Here is an 18,974-nt window from a genome sequence, read left to right on the forward strand (position 1 = left end):
GCATCAACAATGAGGAGTACAGAGATCTGATTGCGAGTTTTGTTCAGTGGAGCAGCTGGAACTACCTCCTACTCAACATCTCCAAGACCAAGGTGGTGGTTGTGGACTTCCGGAAGAATCAGAGGAAACATGTACCAACACTGATACACTCTACAGGAAGGGTCAGAGCAGGATGTTCTTTCTGAGGATACTAAGGCCGTTTTTTTTTTTTTGTCTATAGCTCCTCAAGACCCTCTACCAGTATATGGTAGCCAGCGTGCATTTCCACACTATAGTGTGCTGGTGGGGCGGTGCCAGCACTGGTGAGGTCAACAGGCTCAACAAGATGGTGAGGAAAGTCCGCTCGGTGGTGGGACTGAATCCGGACCATCTTGAATCGGTGGCAGTGGGGAGGGTGAAGGACAAACTGGGAGCTATCCTGGACAATCCTTCCCACCACCTACATGACGAGCTGTGGCCGATGAGCAGCTCATTCAGGCTCATCCCACCACGGTGCAGAACCCAAGGCTTCAGACGCTCTATTGTGCCCACGGCCATCAGACTGCACAACAGCACACAACTCTGACCGACCGGAGGTGCATCTGTGCTGCTTCCACAATCTCACTAACTAACTCATTCACACGTGTCATGTCCAAACTCTGTCTATTTCATCCTTGATGTTGCTCATTCTGCTGTCTATTTATTTGTGGATGTCTTCTGCTATCTTTTAATTGTCTCTATTTATATTTATAAATACTGTCATTGTTGCGCAGCTGTGACAAAAGAATTTCCCTTATGCGGATGAATTAAGTATTGCTTATCTTATTCACAAGTCATTTCGTAATTGCATCATCTATTTTCTGCTTATCAATTTTTCCCTCATTTTTTTCATTGTCATCTATTTTCATATCCTTGCTGTTGTTGCTGTCACTTTGGGCTCTTCTATAATATATTCATGACTCTTCTATTTTATATTTATATTCATATTATTGATATGGTTATTGTTGTGGTGCTGTGACAAAGAATTTCCTCAATAATGGGGGGAAATTATTAGCTTAGCTTAGCTTAATAAAAGTTGCGCGTCCCCTTTAAGAGCGTCAGCTGATTCAACCCGGAAGTGCCTGCGGTGACAGGAGCTGCCGCGCGCGCTCCACCACCGCACACACGCCCAACTTCCTTGTTTTGCTGCGATTCGTTCACGCCGCGTGCGCGTCCGCCTCCGCCTCCGTTCCCGCACGGACACGCGCAAACAAGCCTCTACCGCCGACGTCTGCCGACGTACCGGCCGGTGTCCCGGGGAGCAGCCATGGCCGCCGGTCCGCCACCGGACACCGACGAGCCGCCGGTCCCACGCGTGCCGCCGCTCATCACCGTGTCTGACCTGCCAAGCGCGAGCGCCACCGCAGGTAAACATGCGCGTGCGCTGGCGGGAACATCCGGGCTCTTCCCGTGAGTGACATCTGCGATTGAGATCGGTGACGCAGCGAGCCAGAGAGGCGAAGGACCCGGATGTGTGTGTGTGTGTGTGTGTGTGTGTGTGTGTGTGTGTGTGTGTGTGTGCGTGTGCGTGTGCGTGTGTGTGTTTTGCACAAACATTCGATAACAGATTATTTGAGGCAGCGTCTTAAAATATGTTTTAAAGGTTTTTATTATTGTATTAGCATTGTCAATACAAAGTCATTATCATTATTGTTGTTTGTGTTATTATTATTATTTCTATTATTTTTTTCAGACTGTTATCATCATCATTATTGGCAATATTATCTTTATTGTTATTCTGGTATGTATTATTATTATTATTGTTATTTTTATTAACTATTATCTTTTTTCATCTCATTAATGTTACGATCATTAGTGTTGCGTCTACTGCTACTTCTACAATCATTACTGTTACTATTATTATTATCATCATTATCATCATGTTGTTGTTGTTGTTATTCTGTTAATTAAGGATAAGGACGTTATTGATCCCCATAGGGGAAATTAATTTTGTCACAGCAGCGCATAAATGACAATATTCTCACGTTATAGTCGGGGAAAACAATCGGTTGACGGTAAAACGTCCGTTTAATAAGCAATAGCTATTGTTGGCCACAGCCATGCCACAGAAGCCTGCAATACAGCTAACTGTATCTGCAATGTTCAAGATAAAAAAAAAATCCCAGAATTCATCGCACCCCAAACCACACCCACAAAATTCCCAGCAACCCCAAAATCACACAGAAAACAAGCATCAACATAAATCCCAACATTCGTGACTTGCTACAATATCAATAAATGTGAGTGTAAATATAAATAAAAGAGACAATTAAAAGATAGCAAAAGACATTCACAAATGAATAGATAGCAGAGTTAACAACAACAAGGATAAGAATAGACAACAGAGTGACAATAACAATGACAAAAATAAACATGATGCGAGTGGAGTCACACCAACAAGGATAAAAGAAAACACAAGAGTTGTGTGCCGTTCAGTTCTGAACAGGAACTATATTATCGTTATAAGCATTATTTTGGCCATCAATTTTTTTTTCATTAATGCTATTATCCTTACTTTTGTTGTTGTGGCCACTCCTACTACAATAATTACTATTATTATTATCACCATCATTGTCATCCTCATGTTGCTGTTGTTTTTGGTGTTCTGGTAATTATAACCATTATCCTTACAGTCAATGCTATTATTTTTGTAGCCACTATTATCTGGCAACAAAATATCTATTATCTGTATTAGTATTACTATTATTGTTGTTGCTTTGATTATCATCGCTATAGTCATTGTTATTATTGTTGTCACTATTATTATCATTATTTTTTGGACTCATGATTATCGTTGTTCATTATGATTAATAATAATAATAATAATAATACATAAGATTTGTATAGCGCTTTTCAAGGTACACAAAGACGCTTTACAAGTTGACGACAGAAGATTAGTATTTATATTGTCATTGTTGTCACTATCTTCATATACATTTATTGATCTTTGTAGTATTATCATTATAACTGTTATGTTATTCTTACTGTTGTTGTTACGGTTATTAACATTGATGTGATTTGTATCTTTTTAAGCATTTTCTTTAAATACATTTTCAGTTCTCTCTTTCGACCATCTATTTTTTTATGTAATTTTTTTTTTTTTTTGCGTTATTAAAATCAATGACTGGATACCAGTTAACAAGACATATTTTTGATGAAACAACCATGCCAGGAGCAGCCTGTTGATTGTTTCTGTCCTTACGTCGTCCTCTGAATGAAAACCATTTTACATGATGTGTGTGTGTATGTGTGTGTCTGTTGTGGTCACCAGGCCGAAATTTGAAGGAGTGGCTCCAGGAGCAGTTCTGCGACAAGCCTCTGGAGCAGGATGACATGCGTCTCCACAATGCTGCCTACGTGGGGGACCTGGACACGCTCAGGAACCTGCTTCAGGACGACGCCTTCAGACAGTAAGGAGGGCAAAAGAAATCCAAGAGGCTTAGAAGCCAATTCTCTATTTACACTCCAGAAGCTGGGGAGCTTGTGTGTTGTCAATGGGGGTCGGCGGATCCGGGTGTTTTCACAAAATAAGGGCGAAGCTGGTTGACGGCGCAACCTCTCCCATTTGCCGCCTGTCAATCACTACGCCGGTCACTTCCTGCTAGAGCGACCGGTGAAACCGCGGTGAGCTAGCGCGGCACTAAGTGGTGTGTGGTTTCTGAGCTCTCCGACCTCCCGCTGAGTGACGGCTCGGGAGACCCGCCTTCTCGCCGTCACTATGTGTTCCCATCATTTGAAAACCATTACGGTCTCAATGTTAACGCTGGCCACATGCCTTGGCGCCCAGAGCCATCAGGCGGCGGCCATCGCGGCAGAGGTCTGTCTCCTCCTAATAGTACCATCTGAAATCTGTCGTCTTCACTAAAAGAGCTCCTCAGAGTCAAATCAGACGCTATTTTTATGGCGCCAAATCACAACCATATTGTCCGATGACACTTTCCACCAGTGACGTGTAGTCAGGGGCGGCAGGTCATTATGAAAACAGTGTCGGTTATTAACATTTTGATAATGATAATAATAGTTTATCTTTTATTAATCTCTTGAGGGGAAATTCGTTCTCTGCAATGAACCCGTCATGGATGAACCATGAGCAGTAGGCTGCCGTGCATCAGCAGCAGGGGAGCAGTTAGGGGTTCATTTTTCCACTGATCTGATTTATAAATGTATTTTCTGTATGATTCCAATCGTGTTTTAAATGTCCTCAAGAACGAGTCACTGAATCTGTGCATTTCCTGATCAAATATAAGCCAAGGTGCAGCAGCCGAGCTCACCTCTGCATGAGCAGTCCTTCACAAACTGTTTGCAGGAAGATTTATTATGGGATTATATACAAAATGACCTTCTACAAGCTGTGTAATGTCTCTAGCGTAAGTGTGTGATACAGTCATTCTAGCTGATTGGAAATGAACATTAGAGAAAAGTAATGAGGTGAGGCAGACAATACTGTGCCTCACCTGCAGGGGGTGCATGCGAGTTGGCAGGTGCTATTGACTGTGTCCCTCTAAAAGCAATGTAGGTTAAAAGAAATATGATGATTAATAGAAAACAGGGAGTTTACAACATAGCAACAGAGTTTTTCATGGAGAAGAATGTGTGTGTGGACTTCATACAGAAATTAAGCCCACAAATTGTTTTCAGTTGTATAAAGAAAGTGAGATGAGACCAGAAGGAACAAGAAACTTTCAAATTCTTACAATTGTAAATATCGTTCTGAAGGAAGTCAGTGCCTCACCGCATGCCGCTGCTTTCTGCACCACCACTCTATGAGACGATGGGCGGCCTTCTTTCTCAACCGTTCTCGTTAAAACGGACCATGGCAGACGCCTGGCAAGACTCTGCGGTTGATCAAGCCACGCCCCCTTTAATGTCCTGCAACAATGAATGGACATTAGAGAGGTGCATTATGGGATATATCTTGGCAATGTTAGCTGGCGGCGGCATTGTGTCGTTAATCCAAACAATGGCAGATGGTTGAGCTGCAGGACGAACTGCTGGAGCTGAAATCCTGTAGTTCAGGGGTGTCAAACTTATTTTCACAGAGGGCCTCATCAGTCGCCCTCAAAGGGCCACATGTAACGGTGACAGTATAAATTTAACTAAATGTAACCAAATGTAATGTAAAATAAATGTAACCACTCCTTAATTCGAAATATGTCTGATTTTACTACTCATTCAGATCAAAAATGTTACATATGCACTGCATAGATGTAAAAAAAAAAAAGTGGTCTCGTACAAAGCTAGCTTTTCCTGCTGTAGCGTTTTTGGATGCAGCTTTCATGAACACATTCTTCTGCAGTTGTAGCTTTGCTTTTAATTCTTAAACAATGTGTTGTTTTTCTGGAACGGTAACTTTGGCATACTTAGTTACGTGTTTGGTGTCAAAATGCTGACATAGATTGAACTCTTTGACAACAGACAGTTGCAGTTGCAGTTTTTCTCATTGAAGCACAAACATGTATTGGCCTTCCCATCCTTCTTGAAACTTCCATCTGCATCAGCTTTTCTCTTCCTGGACATTTAGGGATCATATATTTCTCAATTCCACTTGTTGAAAATCGCATTGATGTGGATACACTGCGATCTAATGACGTGATTGGCATGAATTGTGGGAAATGTAGTTTATGGTCTGTGCATGCGTTTGACTTGTGTCATTTTAAGACAATCAGACATTTTAAGAAGTTGTCACGTGCCACATAAAATGATGTGGCGGGCCACATTTGGCCTGCTGGCCTTGAGTTTGACGCTTGTGCTGTAGTTCATCGTGCTGAGAAGACCAGATATGACAATGGATGACGCGTCGGTCATTAAGCTCGCTCTGGGGGCGGAGCAAAACACCTCTGACTCCGCCACTTTTCTCTTGTGCCGGCAGGCGGATCAATGAGAAGTCGGTGTGGTGCTGCGGCTGCCTTCCGTGCACGCCGCTCCGCATCGCCGCCACGGCCGGACACTCGGCCTGCGTGGCCTACCTGATCGGCCAGGGCGCCGAGGTGGATCTGGTGGACGTCAAAGGTCAGACGGCGTTGTACGTGGCGGTCGTCAACGGCCACCTGGACTGCGTCCGGATCCTGCTGGAGGCCGGGGCGGACCCCAACGGCAGCCGCCACCACCGCAGCACGCCGCTGTATCACGCCGCGAGGGTGGGCCGGCTGGATGTCCTGCAGGAGCTCATCCGGTGAGGATTCTGGCAGATGGAGGGGACTAAAAACCATTTAATTCTTCTTTCCACACCCTCGTATGATTTCTCCATGTACTTCTTCCGCATATTTCATATAGATATGTGAATTTTTTATTTCTAGTTTCAGCAGTTTTCTTGCTCATCACCAAAGCTACGTTTCAGGCTAATCTAGTCATTCAGTTCTGTGTCTACTAAATAGCTTGGATGTTGGTGATCGGAGCTTCATTCATTCATTCATTCATTCATTCATTCATTCATTCATTCATGCATTATCTATACAACCAGGGGGGCGGAGCCTATCCCAATGGTCATTGAGCGGGAAATGGGGTTCACATATAGAGACCTACAACCATCCACTCATTCATTCACATGTCCATTGGACATTTAGGGTCTCCAATGAACCCTCTGCATGCGTTTAAGCTGTGGGAGGAACCAGGAGAACCTGGAGGAACCCTGTGCAGACCTTTTGATTGATCACCTGGAAGTCCACCTAGAGGTCTCTGAAAGATGATGATAGTCGTATGATGATAATAATAATAATAATGATGAATGACTGTAAAGAGCTAAAGAATGGAATGGGTGCAGACTATTACCTGAAATTTAAGAGGGAAGTTAGTCAGGAAGGATGTGGAGTTCTAAGAGCGTAAACAAAAGTCTTCAAAAACTACCTGGTGAAGACACTGGAACCTGGTACATTTTGTTAACTTATACTGCACAATCATTGTAATCATATAATCATCATATATCTGTACATACGATATAGTCACTCATGCTGTATATCATAATCATAACCTGTTTATAGCATGCACATAACTATTGCAATAAATTATATACCTTCATTCATTGCACTATGCATACTACCGTATATACCGCAATTTCTGGACTATTGAGCGCACCTGAATATAAGCTGCACCAGCTAAAAATAACTCAATAAATATGTGTACATATATAGGTCACACTTGTCTATAAGGCACAGGTGTCCACGTTTAACATGAGAAATTTACATAGAAAGATGCTACCATCAATTAAATACATAACGGTAACATTCACAAATACGTACTGGAAATGCTTTTTTCCAAACAGCGCCTGTAACACGGCTGATGAAAAAGATTAATAATAAATGACACGAGGAAAAGTCCATCCATTTTCTGTCCCTGCTTTGTCCTTCTCCCGCTGATCGTTTTCTTCATCTTCCATCTGCACTAAAACCACTGAAGTCGACTTCTTCAGTGAAGAGCCTCAGAATTTCTCAGTCTGTGACGAGGCTAAATGTTTTGGCAGCATGAAGCTTGTGCATTATTGTTTAAGCTGCAGTGTTCAAAGTGTGTGAGAAAAGTAGCAGGTTATAGTCCAGAAATTACGATATATACCATGTATAATAGACTGCAGACATACTGTAACATAGTTATTTAATCACTACTTAAGCACCTCTAGTAAGACGTAATTTGCATTTTGTTGCCTTGTCACTCTTCAGGTTCAATGCCGACGTTGACATGGACCACCAGCTGGGTCCCCGCCTCCTCCTGAGCGCCCGCACCCTAAACACCTTGGTGGTGTGTCCGCTCTACATCAGCGCCGCCTACCACCACCTGCACTGCTTCCGGGAGCTTCTCCACGCCGGCGCCCAGCCCGACTTCAACTACACCGGGCCCGTCTGCCACGAGGCGCTCGCCCGCGGCCTGGCCTCCTGCCTGCTGGACGCCGTGCTGCGACACGGTTGCGAGGCGACATTCGTGCACCTGCTGCTGGACCACGGGGCCAACCCGGCGCTGGTGCCCTGGGACGAGTCGGAGCTGGAGGTGACCCACCGGAGGAAGGTGGATCCGGAGGCGCTCAGTGTTTTCCTGGAGGCCAAGCGTAAGTCCCAACGTCAGTTTGGGTCCAGATGTTCACTTTTTGTGTCCAGAATCATGTAGACAAGCTCGTTCTAGCCCGTGTTAGTATCAACGTTGGCTACAGGAGCGCGAAGGCCTCTACAGGACCTGCTTTTATTGCGGGATAATCGGCAACTATTGTGCGATTGGTCAGAAAGTGGGTGTGGACGTGGTTAATGCAGGAAAAGCAGACGTATCATCATTCCGGCTTCCCTGCCAGTGCTGGAGTTGTACCCTGATGGTTTGTTTTGAGGTCGACGGGGTGAAAACCTATGTAACATCTAATAAAGGTGTATAAAGACATGCGGGTGGCTAGTTATTCTCGGAGGGAGGTGCCTGAGCCTGGCACGCAAAGGAGAACCTCAGTCATAAAAGATGGCGACAACTTCGCAACCAATAGGCAAAGGCCAAAGGCATGTACCGTTAAAGAAGATCATCAGGAGGAAGTCTGTTCACCGCTGCCGAAACACAGCTCAATGTGGGCGGCCTTCTGCCTCAACCAGCTAGGGTTGCAAGAGAACGATACTGATAGGATGACAGAAAGTTAGAGTGTGATAGAGACAGAGGGGGAACTTGGGTTGGATACTACTAATAGCTGTACCACTAACTGCTACATGCTAATAGCTACTATCATAGCTTTGATATTTATATAGGAAATAAACATCAAATCACGCCATCTGGGAGCCACCAACACGAATGTTTCACTGCTGTCATCGCCATGCCTTTGCTGCATTGTTGTTGTTTCTGTCGGATTCCTATGATGCTAGCTGCGCGTGATGTGTGCCGTTCAGAGTGTGTCATGAGGTACAAAGCATCATGGTCAGAGCTAACGTTGTTCTTCTCGAGAGAAAGAACGCATTTTTCCCGCAGATTATCTCCAGGCCCATTAATGCTGTTTCCTTGGTTTTATGTCTTATCTTAAAAAATGTTAGAAAGGCATGTGAGACATATTTGTCGAAATCCCAGAAAAGCCAAGTGGGAAAAAAATATACAAGGCCGATTTAACAAACAATCGCCTGTTGTAATACTTGTTTCAGCCACAAGGGGAACAAGATTTTCAGGGTCCTAATAAGTAGTTTTACAATTTTTTTAAATTAACAGTTGCCAGTTTCTAAGGGAAGTTTCTAGAAAGTTCAACTATGGGGAAAAAAAACAAAAATCGGCTTTCAGACTCATTTTATTGGCTGTTATCGAAGTTTGATCAAAAGAGTCCCAAGTGATTTAAGCTAATTACCGCTCATTGATCCTTGAGATTTTTGGACTATTTTATTCTTTTGTGGAAAGTCCCTGTCGAGAGAATTATGGGAAAGATATGCTAATTTGTGATTGTTGTTGTTATACTCCCCTCGGCCACCGGGGGGCACCGGCGCACCGTGTGTTTATCGTCTCTCTGAAACGCTGGTGCGTTGAACTTTCCCATGCACACTTTTGGCAAGTAATTCAGTACGTCGACTACTTGGTGTACTTTCATCTGATACTACTTAATTCCTCTGCTACTTTTTGGGGAGATGTGTTGTACTTCAGTTTGGTCTTCGCCTGCCTCTCGGGGCCTCACAGCAACGAAACTCGCTGGTTTGGCGGCGGCGGTGACGGAAGGTAGCGCGGGCCGGGGAAGAGGCTCTTATGGGAGTGCAGAACCGACCCGACATCCCCGTGCGACTCGGTGTCTTCTATTTCCATAGCGAAGAGCTTTTTTTTTCTTTTTTTTTATATAACATATTTCTGAGACCATCCGGAGAGCGGAGATGGTGTGCGGTTTCTTCTCCCACTGACCAGAATTGTTTTCTAAACGGCTTCGGGTTGCAGAGATTTATCTCCACGGCGGTCACATCACAACCCCACCATCAGGCTCTCAGTCACTGTGAGCTGACGGAGAGACCTGATTTATGCACTCCAGCTCATCCATATATCACTGATATATCGGTTCATACATTAATTCGTTCATTATATACACCGCTTACCCTGCAGTCAGGATGGCGGGGCTATGTCTATCCCAGCTGTGATTGGACCAGAGGCGGGGTTCACCCTGGATCCATCATGGGGACGCTTATAGAGACATGCAACCACTCGCTCAATTGCACGTCTGAGCAATGAAGGGTCTCCAGTCAACCTCCTACATGTGTCTGGACTGTGGGAAGAACCCCTTGCAGTCACGGGGGAGAACATGGAGACTCTGTGCAGAAAGGCATCTCTGTCGGAATCCAACCGGGGACCTCCTTGCTGCGAGGCGGAAGCGCTAACCGCCGCGCCACAGAGCCGCTTCTATATCATCGTGAAGGAAAAATAAAGTGGCCAAGGCATCACTCCCACCCCTCCGTATGATTGGATTTGACGAGCATCACTTTAAAAATGAATAGCCGCTAAGATGACAGAGCACGGTAAATAATCTCACAAAGCTGCACGGCCGCGTTCAGAGTATATTACCGCGCATTAAACTCCAAGGCCAGATTCTTCTTAGTTTTTAAACATTATGAGTCAGACATTACGACTAAGACGTTGGCCTTGGCAAGCGAACTCGGGATACAGAGTTCCCTTACGCGACAGGTTGGTCCCTGCCTGCGGGCGCCGGCCAACGTCTGAGCTGAAGGCGACGTGAGGGCTGGGACTCGGGACGCTGTTTCCCCCATTGTCGTTCCGTGAAGCCGTCTGAGACGCAGCCAAGCGAGCAAGTTACCCTCAGAGTTTTTTTCGTTGTTTTGTTTTGGCAGCCCGACAAGTCAAAATGTCACCGCTCTCTTGCGGTAATTGCTCAGAGAATAAGAGCGGTGTTTTGTTTCAGGGGATTTAACGTGCAGATATGTAAGAATGAAGGCGGGTGTCGGGGTTGGGGGGCCATGGGAGGGTCGGTCATGCAGGTCGAGGCTGTTGTGATCGTAGCGCATGAAATAATAGTTAAATCTGGTGACTCGGAGCAGCGGCGGCCAACCGTGCACGCAGCTCCATGTGGGTGGTTCACGGTTAAAATTGTCTCAGACTGAAAACCAGGAAACTGGGATGGCGGTGGGATAAATCGACGCCAAACTGCGCAACCCTGTGAGGGGATGGGAAGGGGGGGGCGGATGATTCAAGCTAAAAGAACCTGCGGCAAGTGGAAAACATCGCACGTCGCTTTCCCGCATTAATGTTTCTCCAGAGCTTTACAACAACCCTTTCATTCATACTCGGACTCAGATCCAGGCTGCGCCAGGTGCTTGGATGGCTAGCTTGGCCTTGGTGGATTTTAGCTGCGTGTTAGCCTGCTACTATAACTAGCCAAGACAACTGGCTTCGGTTAATGTTAGCTCTAAATCAGCATGCAGCTATATTTAGGCAAAACCCTTGGCCTCCCTGCTGGCTACTAGCACACCATTGTAATCAGCTGAGCCGCTCGACTCTCCTTAATGTTAGTTGTGTATTAGAAAGCTACCGTAATTATCCAGTAGGCGTGCCATCAACTAAATGTTTGCTTGTTGTCAGTATGCTACTTTAAATGGCTAAGAAAGCTTGGCTTCTGTTCATGTTAGCTGTGTTATCCCATAAGTCACTCTGCTGCAGTCTATGACAGCTTGTTAGCATGCTACACTAAATAGCAAATGCATGTCTTCGCATGTCAAGTTGAGTCACTTGGCTTTAGTTTTTAGCCATTTGTTAGCATGCTACTGTAATTATGGCTAATTATATGCTCTGTAAATGTTAAATACATGTTAGCATGTCACAATATTAAACTGAGTCACTTACATTTAGTCTCTTGCTGCTTGTTAGCATGCTACTATAATTAGCAAATGTGTGACTTTGCTAAATATTAGCTGTATATTAGCATGTCACCATGTTAATCTCAGTCAGTTGGCTTTCCAGGTTTAGTGATTTCCTATCAAGCTACTCTAGACAGCTGAGAGATTGGTTGTTAGCATTAGCTGTATGTTAGCAGGTAAGTGATGAAACAGGCAAATACTTGAAAACACAACCTACTTCCTGCCAAAGTGCTACCGTTTTTGGTTTATTTGTGGGAAATGCTCATTGGAAATATTTGCAGAACATCCACGACCCTCCTCTATTATCCCGCTGGTAGCTCATCCCCACACACGGCAGCTTTTTGGACATTTACTGGAAATATACAAAAGGGTTACCCAGGCAACCGCAGCCTGGAATATCCATCAACAAAACGACAGTCCGCCTCAAAGCTGATCGGCAAAAAAACTTTTCATTCTAGCTTGAGATGATGTGATACCCAATGAAGAGAAACCAAAACACGCAAATATCAGGCGACGCAATCAGGTGTGAATGTGTTTTTTTAAGAAAAGCTCTCCCTGCTGTTTCCCCACAGGGTGCCCTCATAGGTTGACACACTTGTGTCGGATCAGGATCCGCAGGGCGATGGGGAAAAAGCGCCTCAGCCACATACCGTCGCTGCCGCTGCCAGAGCCCATCAAGAACTTCCTGCTTCATCGAACCCGACAGCCACCCGCCTTCCTTTGAGGACATGGGAGTCTGGAAGAGGAGCCGCCAGATCTGGGCTTCGGTGTGGACCCCGTTTACGCCATCACTCATTAACGGAAATAAAGTAGCGTTATTTTTCAAACAATTCCATGTTCATCAGCGCGAGCTCCTGTTGGTAAGGCGTCACATGCGTCTTTTGGGGGCCGTGGAAAAGAAAGTGCCTGAGTTTTCGGTTTGGCGACTCAGGACTACATTTTTAGAGGTTTCCAAAAATAACCGGGTATTATTCACTCTGTCACGTCTGAGAAATAGGCTTCTCCAAATAGTGTCTGCAGAAATTTAAAACGGAGCCGAAAATGTAATATTCATAGTAGTAATCAAAATTTTTGTGGGTCATTTTTATGATTCTTTATAAAAATCCTTTTTTAAATAATGAGTGTCGGATAATTTTCTTGGTATTTTTAGCTTTAGCTTTTGCTATTCAGCCAGGTCTAAGTATTCTAACCAAATTTGTGATTTATTGCTCTTCTTTGGTGGGATATTTATGGGACGGGGTGCTAATATCACAATGATTTATCGCATTTTGTATTGTCTTTAAAACTGCTATACTGCCCAATCATGTGACATTTTATGAGCATTTTTTTCTGTTTGGATTGATAACCAAATGGATTAAAGGCTCATTTATATTCACATAAGGGATATAAACAGGTCCACCCCTCTCAAACATCGTCGGCCCAGATATTTCCAATGTGTACTTTACAATGTCAGTAAATCATCCACTAGAGGGCAGTGCAGAGTTTAACCCCCAACTTGCCGTTTCAGACAATCACAAACATGGTGGATGAGCTGGCGATAACTTACATTCTAAGTTGATGCTGGTAAATAAATGCGTGGCAGTATGTGGATAGAGAATTCTGCTTATGGTTGTCCCGATGCCACGTTATCTTCATCATCTGTTTACCTTTGCAGGTTTCACGTCTGTATACTGCGCAACACTGCCCCCCGTGACCCCTGGCAGTACTGCTCCGTTTGGCCACACATCCCCTAGCTCCCCAAAAAACGTACAGCATTAACGTGGACGTGGACGTGGAGGACGGACGAAGGCCCCCTGCTCGTATGCGACGTCGAGCATAAATGAGCCTTAATACGCCCTATGTGTAGATTTGGCGAGCCCTTCGAGCCAAACTGAGCTTATGGTCCAGCACTATTAGTTGTCCCGAAGAAGAAACGTTGCAACGGTGACCCCAAAGTGAGGGATGGCATCGAGCGGTGACCCCGGCTCCTAGGAAGACAGCTGTTATCATTTCAAGTTGATAAGTGTTTCCATTTCAAGATGTACAGGCCCAAATTAGTTACCCCCTAAAGGTATTGACCTGGACTTCAGGGAATCCCCAGTCTAGTGAACCTGCTGGAAGGATTATGTTGGCGTTTTGCAGAAATGTAGCACTTTAAAGCACATGTTCCAAAATCTTGTGTGACCTAATGATTGCTTGGAAGGACGACAAGTGGAGTAACTTTTTTTTTGTCTGTAGAATATGTGTTACCATGGAGTGTTAAGGCAACATTCAGGAAAAGAACTATTAAAATGACAGCAAAGTTACATCATGTAATTTAAGCAAATATTACAAGCGTAAAAAAACAATAGAAGAATGAACCTACTCGGTTGATTTGCGATTTGGTGAATGCTGTTGTTTTAGACCCTTTTTACTTGAATTATGATAAAATAATCTGATTATTAGTCCAACTGCTGGAAAATGGCCTATTGATTTTTTTTATTTGATAAATAAGGAAATTAATGTGTTTGTTAATAAACATCACACCATCATCATCAGCATCGATAAAAAGACTGTCATACATTCGAAACACTGATAAAATAACTATTTCAATATCATTCTTTTTTTTTATATAACATCATTACTCGTATTTATTCTGGTCCTGTTTTTATGTCCTGAATTCTAAATATCTTCTCATAACATTACACTTTATTCTTAGAATATTGAAGCTTTAAAGGTGCCATTTTTTCTTCTTCCCCCCCCTGGATGCGTCCCTAACTCTCAGTCTTAACACAGTACCGTTTTGTCTACGTGTATTTTGTGATTGCTCATCGGGAAAAACGGAGTGAACCATTTGAGACGCGCACCCACACACACGCACATATATAATCATGCTTGTTTGTATTTATTACCCAGAAAAATGCCTTTGCCCAGTCTGTTCCACTTGACGTCTCGTCGGTTCATGCTTCTCAGTGTGTTAAACTTTGTATGTCTCTACTGTTTGCACACAGTAAATGTATAACAAACGCCTTCCCTTCTCTCCTGTATGTTATTTATCGTCTTAAAATCACCTGGGTGGGCGACCACACCGCCGCAGAATGTGGGGATCCTCCACAAGTAAGATCACTATCCTTGTTTCCTGTTCTGTAAGCCGTCTCCTTGAGTGTTATCCCTCCTGTTTTCCCTTACAACCACATCCAAGAGCGGTTACAGCCCGACACGTCCTGCCCGGCATCGCAGCCAACATCCCCAATGCTGAAAATCCTGCAAGAGAGGGAGAGAGAGTGGGGGTGGGCAGAAAAGGAAAATGACCGCTGGAGTCCGTGTCCGCGCAACGCGGAACCCTCTGTCGGCAGGTTCGTTCTCGGGATGCTTGATGTGGTTTGAGTTTCCTGCCGCTCAAGCCACATGTGAAATGCCACGGATTTCTCTTCGCCCCCTCCAAAACTGTGTCTCGCGCTCCGTGAAGCGAAGCAGAGACGGGTCTGGGTTTATATTTTGTATATTGAATATAAAAAATGTTTTATCAGGCCAAGATAGAATAAAATTAGATTTTTAAAAAAGAGGGTACGGTCATATAAATAATAACAGCGTGAATAAACAACCGCAGGTCTGGAAGCAGGCCTGGACAGGGTGGCTGTAGAACCAAGCCTTTTCCACACCGTTCAGTGTCTTCAGGGCCGACGTTTTTTCCTTTTCCCTTCAGGTGGATCTGACCATTGTTCTCTTTTTTTCAATTACATCTCATGACCGCGGTTGCGCCGGTTTTTCCATTTGGCCCAGACAAAACATTTACTTTAACACAAAACTCTGGTGTGCTGAAAGCCCCTGTGCAGGTGCAGCAGCGACAGCGGCTGTGGGGAGAGACGCTCCTTACAAAACTCTTTAATCAGCTCTTCCTCACACTTCAGAATGACGAGGAAGACTTTTCAGACACAGGCTAATAAAGTGAATTATTATTTAATGATTACAAATATTGAGTGTAGCACATTGCACGAGAGAGGTAGGATTTCCTGATATTTTATTAAAATACAAGATAGTGTTGTAACCGAAGGGCATTGCATTACAACTACTATGGAACTAGAAACTTAACACATATATATATATATATGTATACACACAGTTTACACAGTAAACAAGTGAAAATAATACAGGTATGTGTTTGGTATGAATCACTCATAGGTAATTAGGAATTATTGATACTTACAGGTATCAATAATTCCTAATTACCTATGAGTGTTTTTTTTTTTTGTATTCACGTTTATTACATGTTACATTTCAACATAACATGTATTTTGTGTATAATTCACAAAGAAGTGCCAAGATAAAGAGAGAGCAAGGATGTGGCTAAGGATGTAGCTAACTGTGAACATACATGTCTTTAAATATTACACATTTATAAAATCTAAATCGAGAGGGCGGGTGCCCTTTTTAAAAAATCATAAAATTTTAGTTTACGTGTTGATTTTATTAAGGAAATAAATATTATTAAGAAATGAAAGGTGTTGATTGGTTCACAGCTGTGGCCAGCGGGCGGATGTTACCTGATCGGGGGTCAGAGGTCAAATCAAGCAGAGACTCGCGACCACAAACTAAACACTGCGTGTCCCGGATGTGTCCGCTGGCTAGCATCACAGCTAACTACGATCCCGCCGTTCCACCGCCGCCATATTCAATGAGTTGCAACTGCTAGCCGAAGCTAAGAGTGGACTCTCATAGGGACTAGCTAGCAGCTCGGCGAAAACCGACGAGGAAGAGGAGGATGGAGGTGACAGGGGACGTCGCAGCGGCTCTGTGTCATGTTACCGGATTAAACAAATAAAAAAACTCTCTCTTCCGGAAGGATGGAAACGTCTCTGGTAAGGAAAGCTCTTTATTAGCGGTGGCGGGCTGCTAACCGCCTGGACTGTGTCATGAATGGAATGACGTATTTCCGGTTTGTGTTCCGTGCGGCTGTTTATTGTAGAAACCAAACCTTGTTTACGCTCTGTGTTGTCATGCGTGGGTTCAGTTTTTTTCTTTTTAGCCTCTTGTGGTTGTTTTTTTTTATCTGTGTGTTTTTATGTGTGTGTGAATGAGTAATTGTTCTCCCTCTATTGTTCGTTTCCTGTCCTGTTTTTATTATCTATCTGAGAAAATCATTGCCTCAAATCTGAGACGTTTCTCTTTCCTGAACTTTCCCACCGCAAAGAATCAAGCTTTTTTTTTTTTTAACATTTGTTTATTTATTTTATTTGTTAATTTAAACGTTCCCTAAAGAGGTGATGTAGAGTTGATGCAATATAATATAATAGTTATTTGTAGTTGTATTTACTCTGCAGGATGAAGTATAATCTGAGGCTTGTGTTTGTGTTTTCAGGCTGGTTCATGCCAGGGGTCCAGATTTGAGCCGGTGTTTATCCACGGTTGTAACTTCTCTTTGGCTTTTGTGACCGGGAAGGGGGGCCTTTCACCTAAGCCGAGGGTCACCCCGGGGTCAACCGGGGCCACGTCTGGTCAAATATTTGCCTTTAACACAAGCGTGACATGGACGCCGGGGTGGTGAGTCCTCCAGTACCTCCTGTGAAAATGAAATCTCCTTATGAATTGTTGAGGTTGCTCGGTAGGAAAAGTTTAAAGCGTACCTTTATAAAGGGACCACGAGGGACAGCGTGCTTTCGTAGACGCCATCCTACTTGCGAACGTGCAAAAAGATAAGAGCTTTTCGTTTCGGCGAGCAGCCTTTTACAAACACGGGGTCACGAAACTGACATTGTTCCTCGGGAGGACGCAATTGAATAATGTCCGAGGAAGACGTCTCTTGAATCGGACGCGGGGGGATGTTTGAGAAAACCGCACTTGGTCGGAGCCCAGCTGGAGCCCCGTGGAAAAAGGCAGAGCCTGGGAACACCGGGCGGAAGCGGCAGGAAGTACGACGGGGGGAGAGGAGGGGGAATCTCGGGCCATCGGTACAAAACGTCCTGGCAGGGAGCAGATCCGTTGTCCAAATGTCCATACGCCCCGCGGGCAGAGGTGCTGCTGTGCGACCCAAGCTTGTTTTTATAACCAAAATTTAGATGTGGTGAGAATACAGATGACTGCGCAGGAGCAAACAGGGGGGAGAAAGAGGGCAGGAGCGGTTAAACCCTCCCCTGAGCCCTCACATAAATCAGCTGGACCGTGATGAGGTGATTTGAGAAAACAGATCCTTCAATAAAACCCTTAAAAATTATCTGTAAATCAACAGAAACTGCCTGGGAAAAATACACACACACACACATACACATACACACGAAATAATCTGAAAATCTGCACCAGACTTTTCCTTCAGGAGCAATGATTTTGCTGATTTCCAGGCGTTTATTGGCAGATTTTCCTCAACTTTGATGCTCCTCCGTCTCTTATTCTCCATTTAGATATATAGATATAGGTATATCTATATCTATATATATATATTGAATTTCTTGAAGTCCAGTTGCCAAGATTTTGACAAGAATTCACAATGACCTGGATGACTGAGAACCTCCACAGACATTGTGTTATATGATGTGTGAATGAGAGGGTGAATGGTGATGTGTCTCTTTAGTATGTGTAAATAAGAGTGAATGAGAGTGAATGGTTGTATGTCTCAATAGAATGGGTGTCCAAACTTTTTAGAGTGGGTGAGGCGAAAATATGTGAGGGCCAACCATTCAGCCCGACTCTCTTTGAACCATAAACATGAAATGCAAAATTAACTATTTCATTATATATTTTTATTGCAAATGGCATACTTTTCATGTCTTACTGCGGAACAAAAATCTAAAGTTTTTACCAAAATCACTCAGTGTTTCATTTTGGAATACCACATAGCATGAGGGAAAAAAAACTTTCATAAAGATTAAAAATATGATAATAATTTAATAATAATTTATCCTTTATTAATCCCCATGGGGAAGTTGGTTCCCTGCAATTAACCCAGTCATTTGAAACATTACATATCATTCACGACTAAATACTCACTATAAACTTCTAAATTCAAAGCATGTGAACAGGAAAATAACACTAACAATGATGTTGTTCAGATGTACAAAACATTAGGGGCCATATGAATCCTTGCATTACTCGTTATCAAAAAGGAGAAATGCAGTGATTTTCATTTTTTCAATTTAAGACTTAGATCAAAATTCAAAATAGAAAAAATAAAACGGGCTGCTGGACCAAATTTGATTTTATTATTGATTGTATGACAGAAGCCGC

General features: G+C 43.7%; 1 protein-coding gene across 2 annotated transcripts; it reads left to right on the plus strand.

Moving 5' to 3' along the window:
* Positions 1 to 1,105: 1,105 nt before the first annotated feature.
* On the plus strand, positions 1,106 to 14,785 carry asb1 (ankyrin repeat and SOCS box containing 1). 2 transcript variants are annotated; one of them, XM_086145326.1, is made up of 7 exons: positions 1,106 to 1,385; positions 1,712 to 1,759; positions 3,290 to 3,428; positions 5,888 to 6,190; positions 7,668 to 8,050; positions 12,371 to 12,565; positions 13,453 to 14,785. In XM_086145326.1, exons 1-6 carry the CDS (start codon positions 1,286 to 1,288, stop codon positions 12,520 to 12,522), a joined length of 1,125 nt encoding a protein of 374 aa, XP_086001452.1. In that variant the 5' UTR covers positions 1,106 to 1,285; the 3' UTR covers positions 12,523 to 12,565; positions 13,453 to 14,785. The 2 variants fall into 2 exon arrangements, with proteins under 2 accessions (XP_086001452.1, XP_086001453.1); XM_086145327.1 differs by lacking the exon at positions 1,712 to 1,759 and having other exon boundaries at positions 1,108 to 1,385.
* Positions 14,786 to 18,974: the final 4,189 nt, after the last annotated feature.

Source organism: Fistularia commersonii, chromosome 4, assembly GCF_037954325.1.
Source record: "Fistularia commersonii isolate RoL2024-O1a breed Wild chromosome 4, RoL_Fcom_v1.0, whole genome shotgun sequence".
Classification (NCBI taxonomy): domain Eukaryota; kingdom Metazoa; phylum Chordata; class Actinopteri; order Syngnathiformes; family Fistulariidae; genus Fistularia; species Fistularia commersonii.

Excerpts from the sequence above, each read along its gene's own strand:
- asb1 (XM_086145326.1), top strand. The coding sequence starts at position 1,286 with ATGGCCGCCGGTCCGCCACCGGACACCGACGAGCCGCCGGTCCCACGC. Across the intron at positions 1,386-1,711 it reads AAGCGCGAGCGCCACCGCAG|ACTGTTATCATCATCATTAT; the intron begins GTAAACATGCGC and ends TATTTTTTTCAG. Across the intron at positions 8,051-12,370 it reads TGTTTTCCTGGAGGCCAAGC|GGTGCCCTCATAGGTTGACA; the intron begins GTAAGTCCCAAC and ends GTTTCCCCACAG.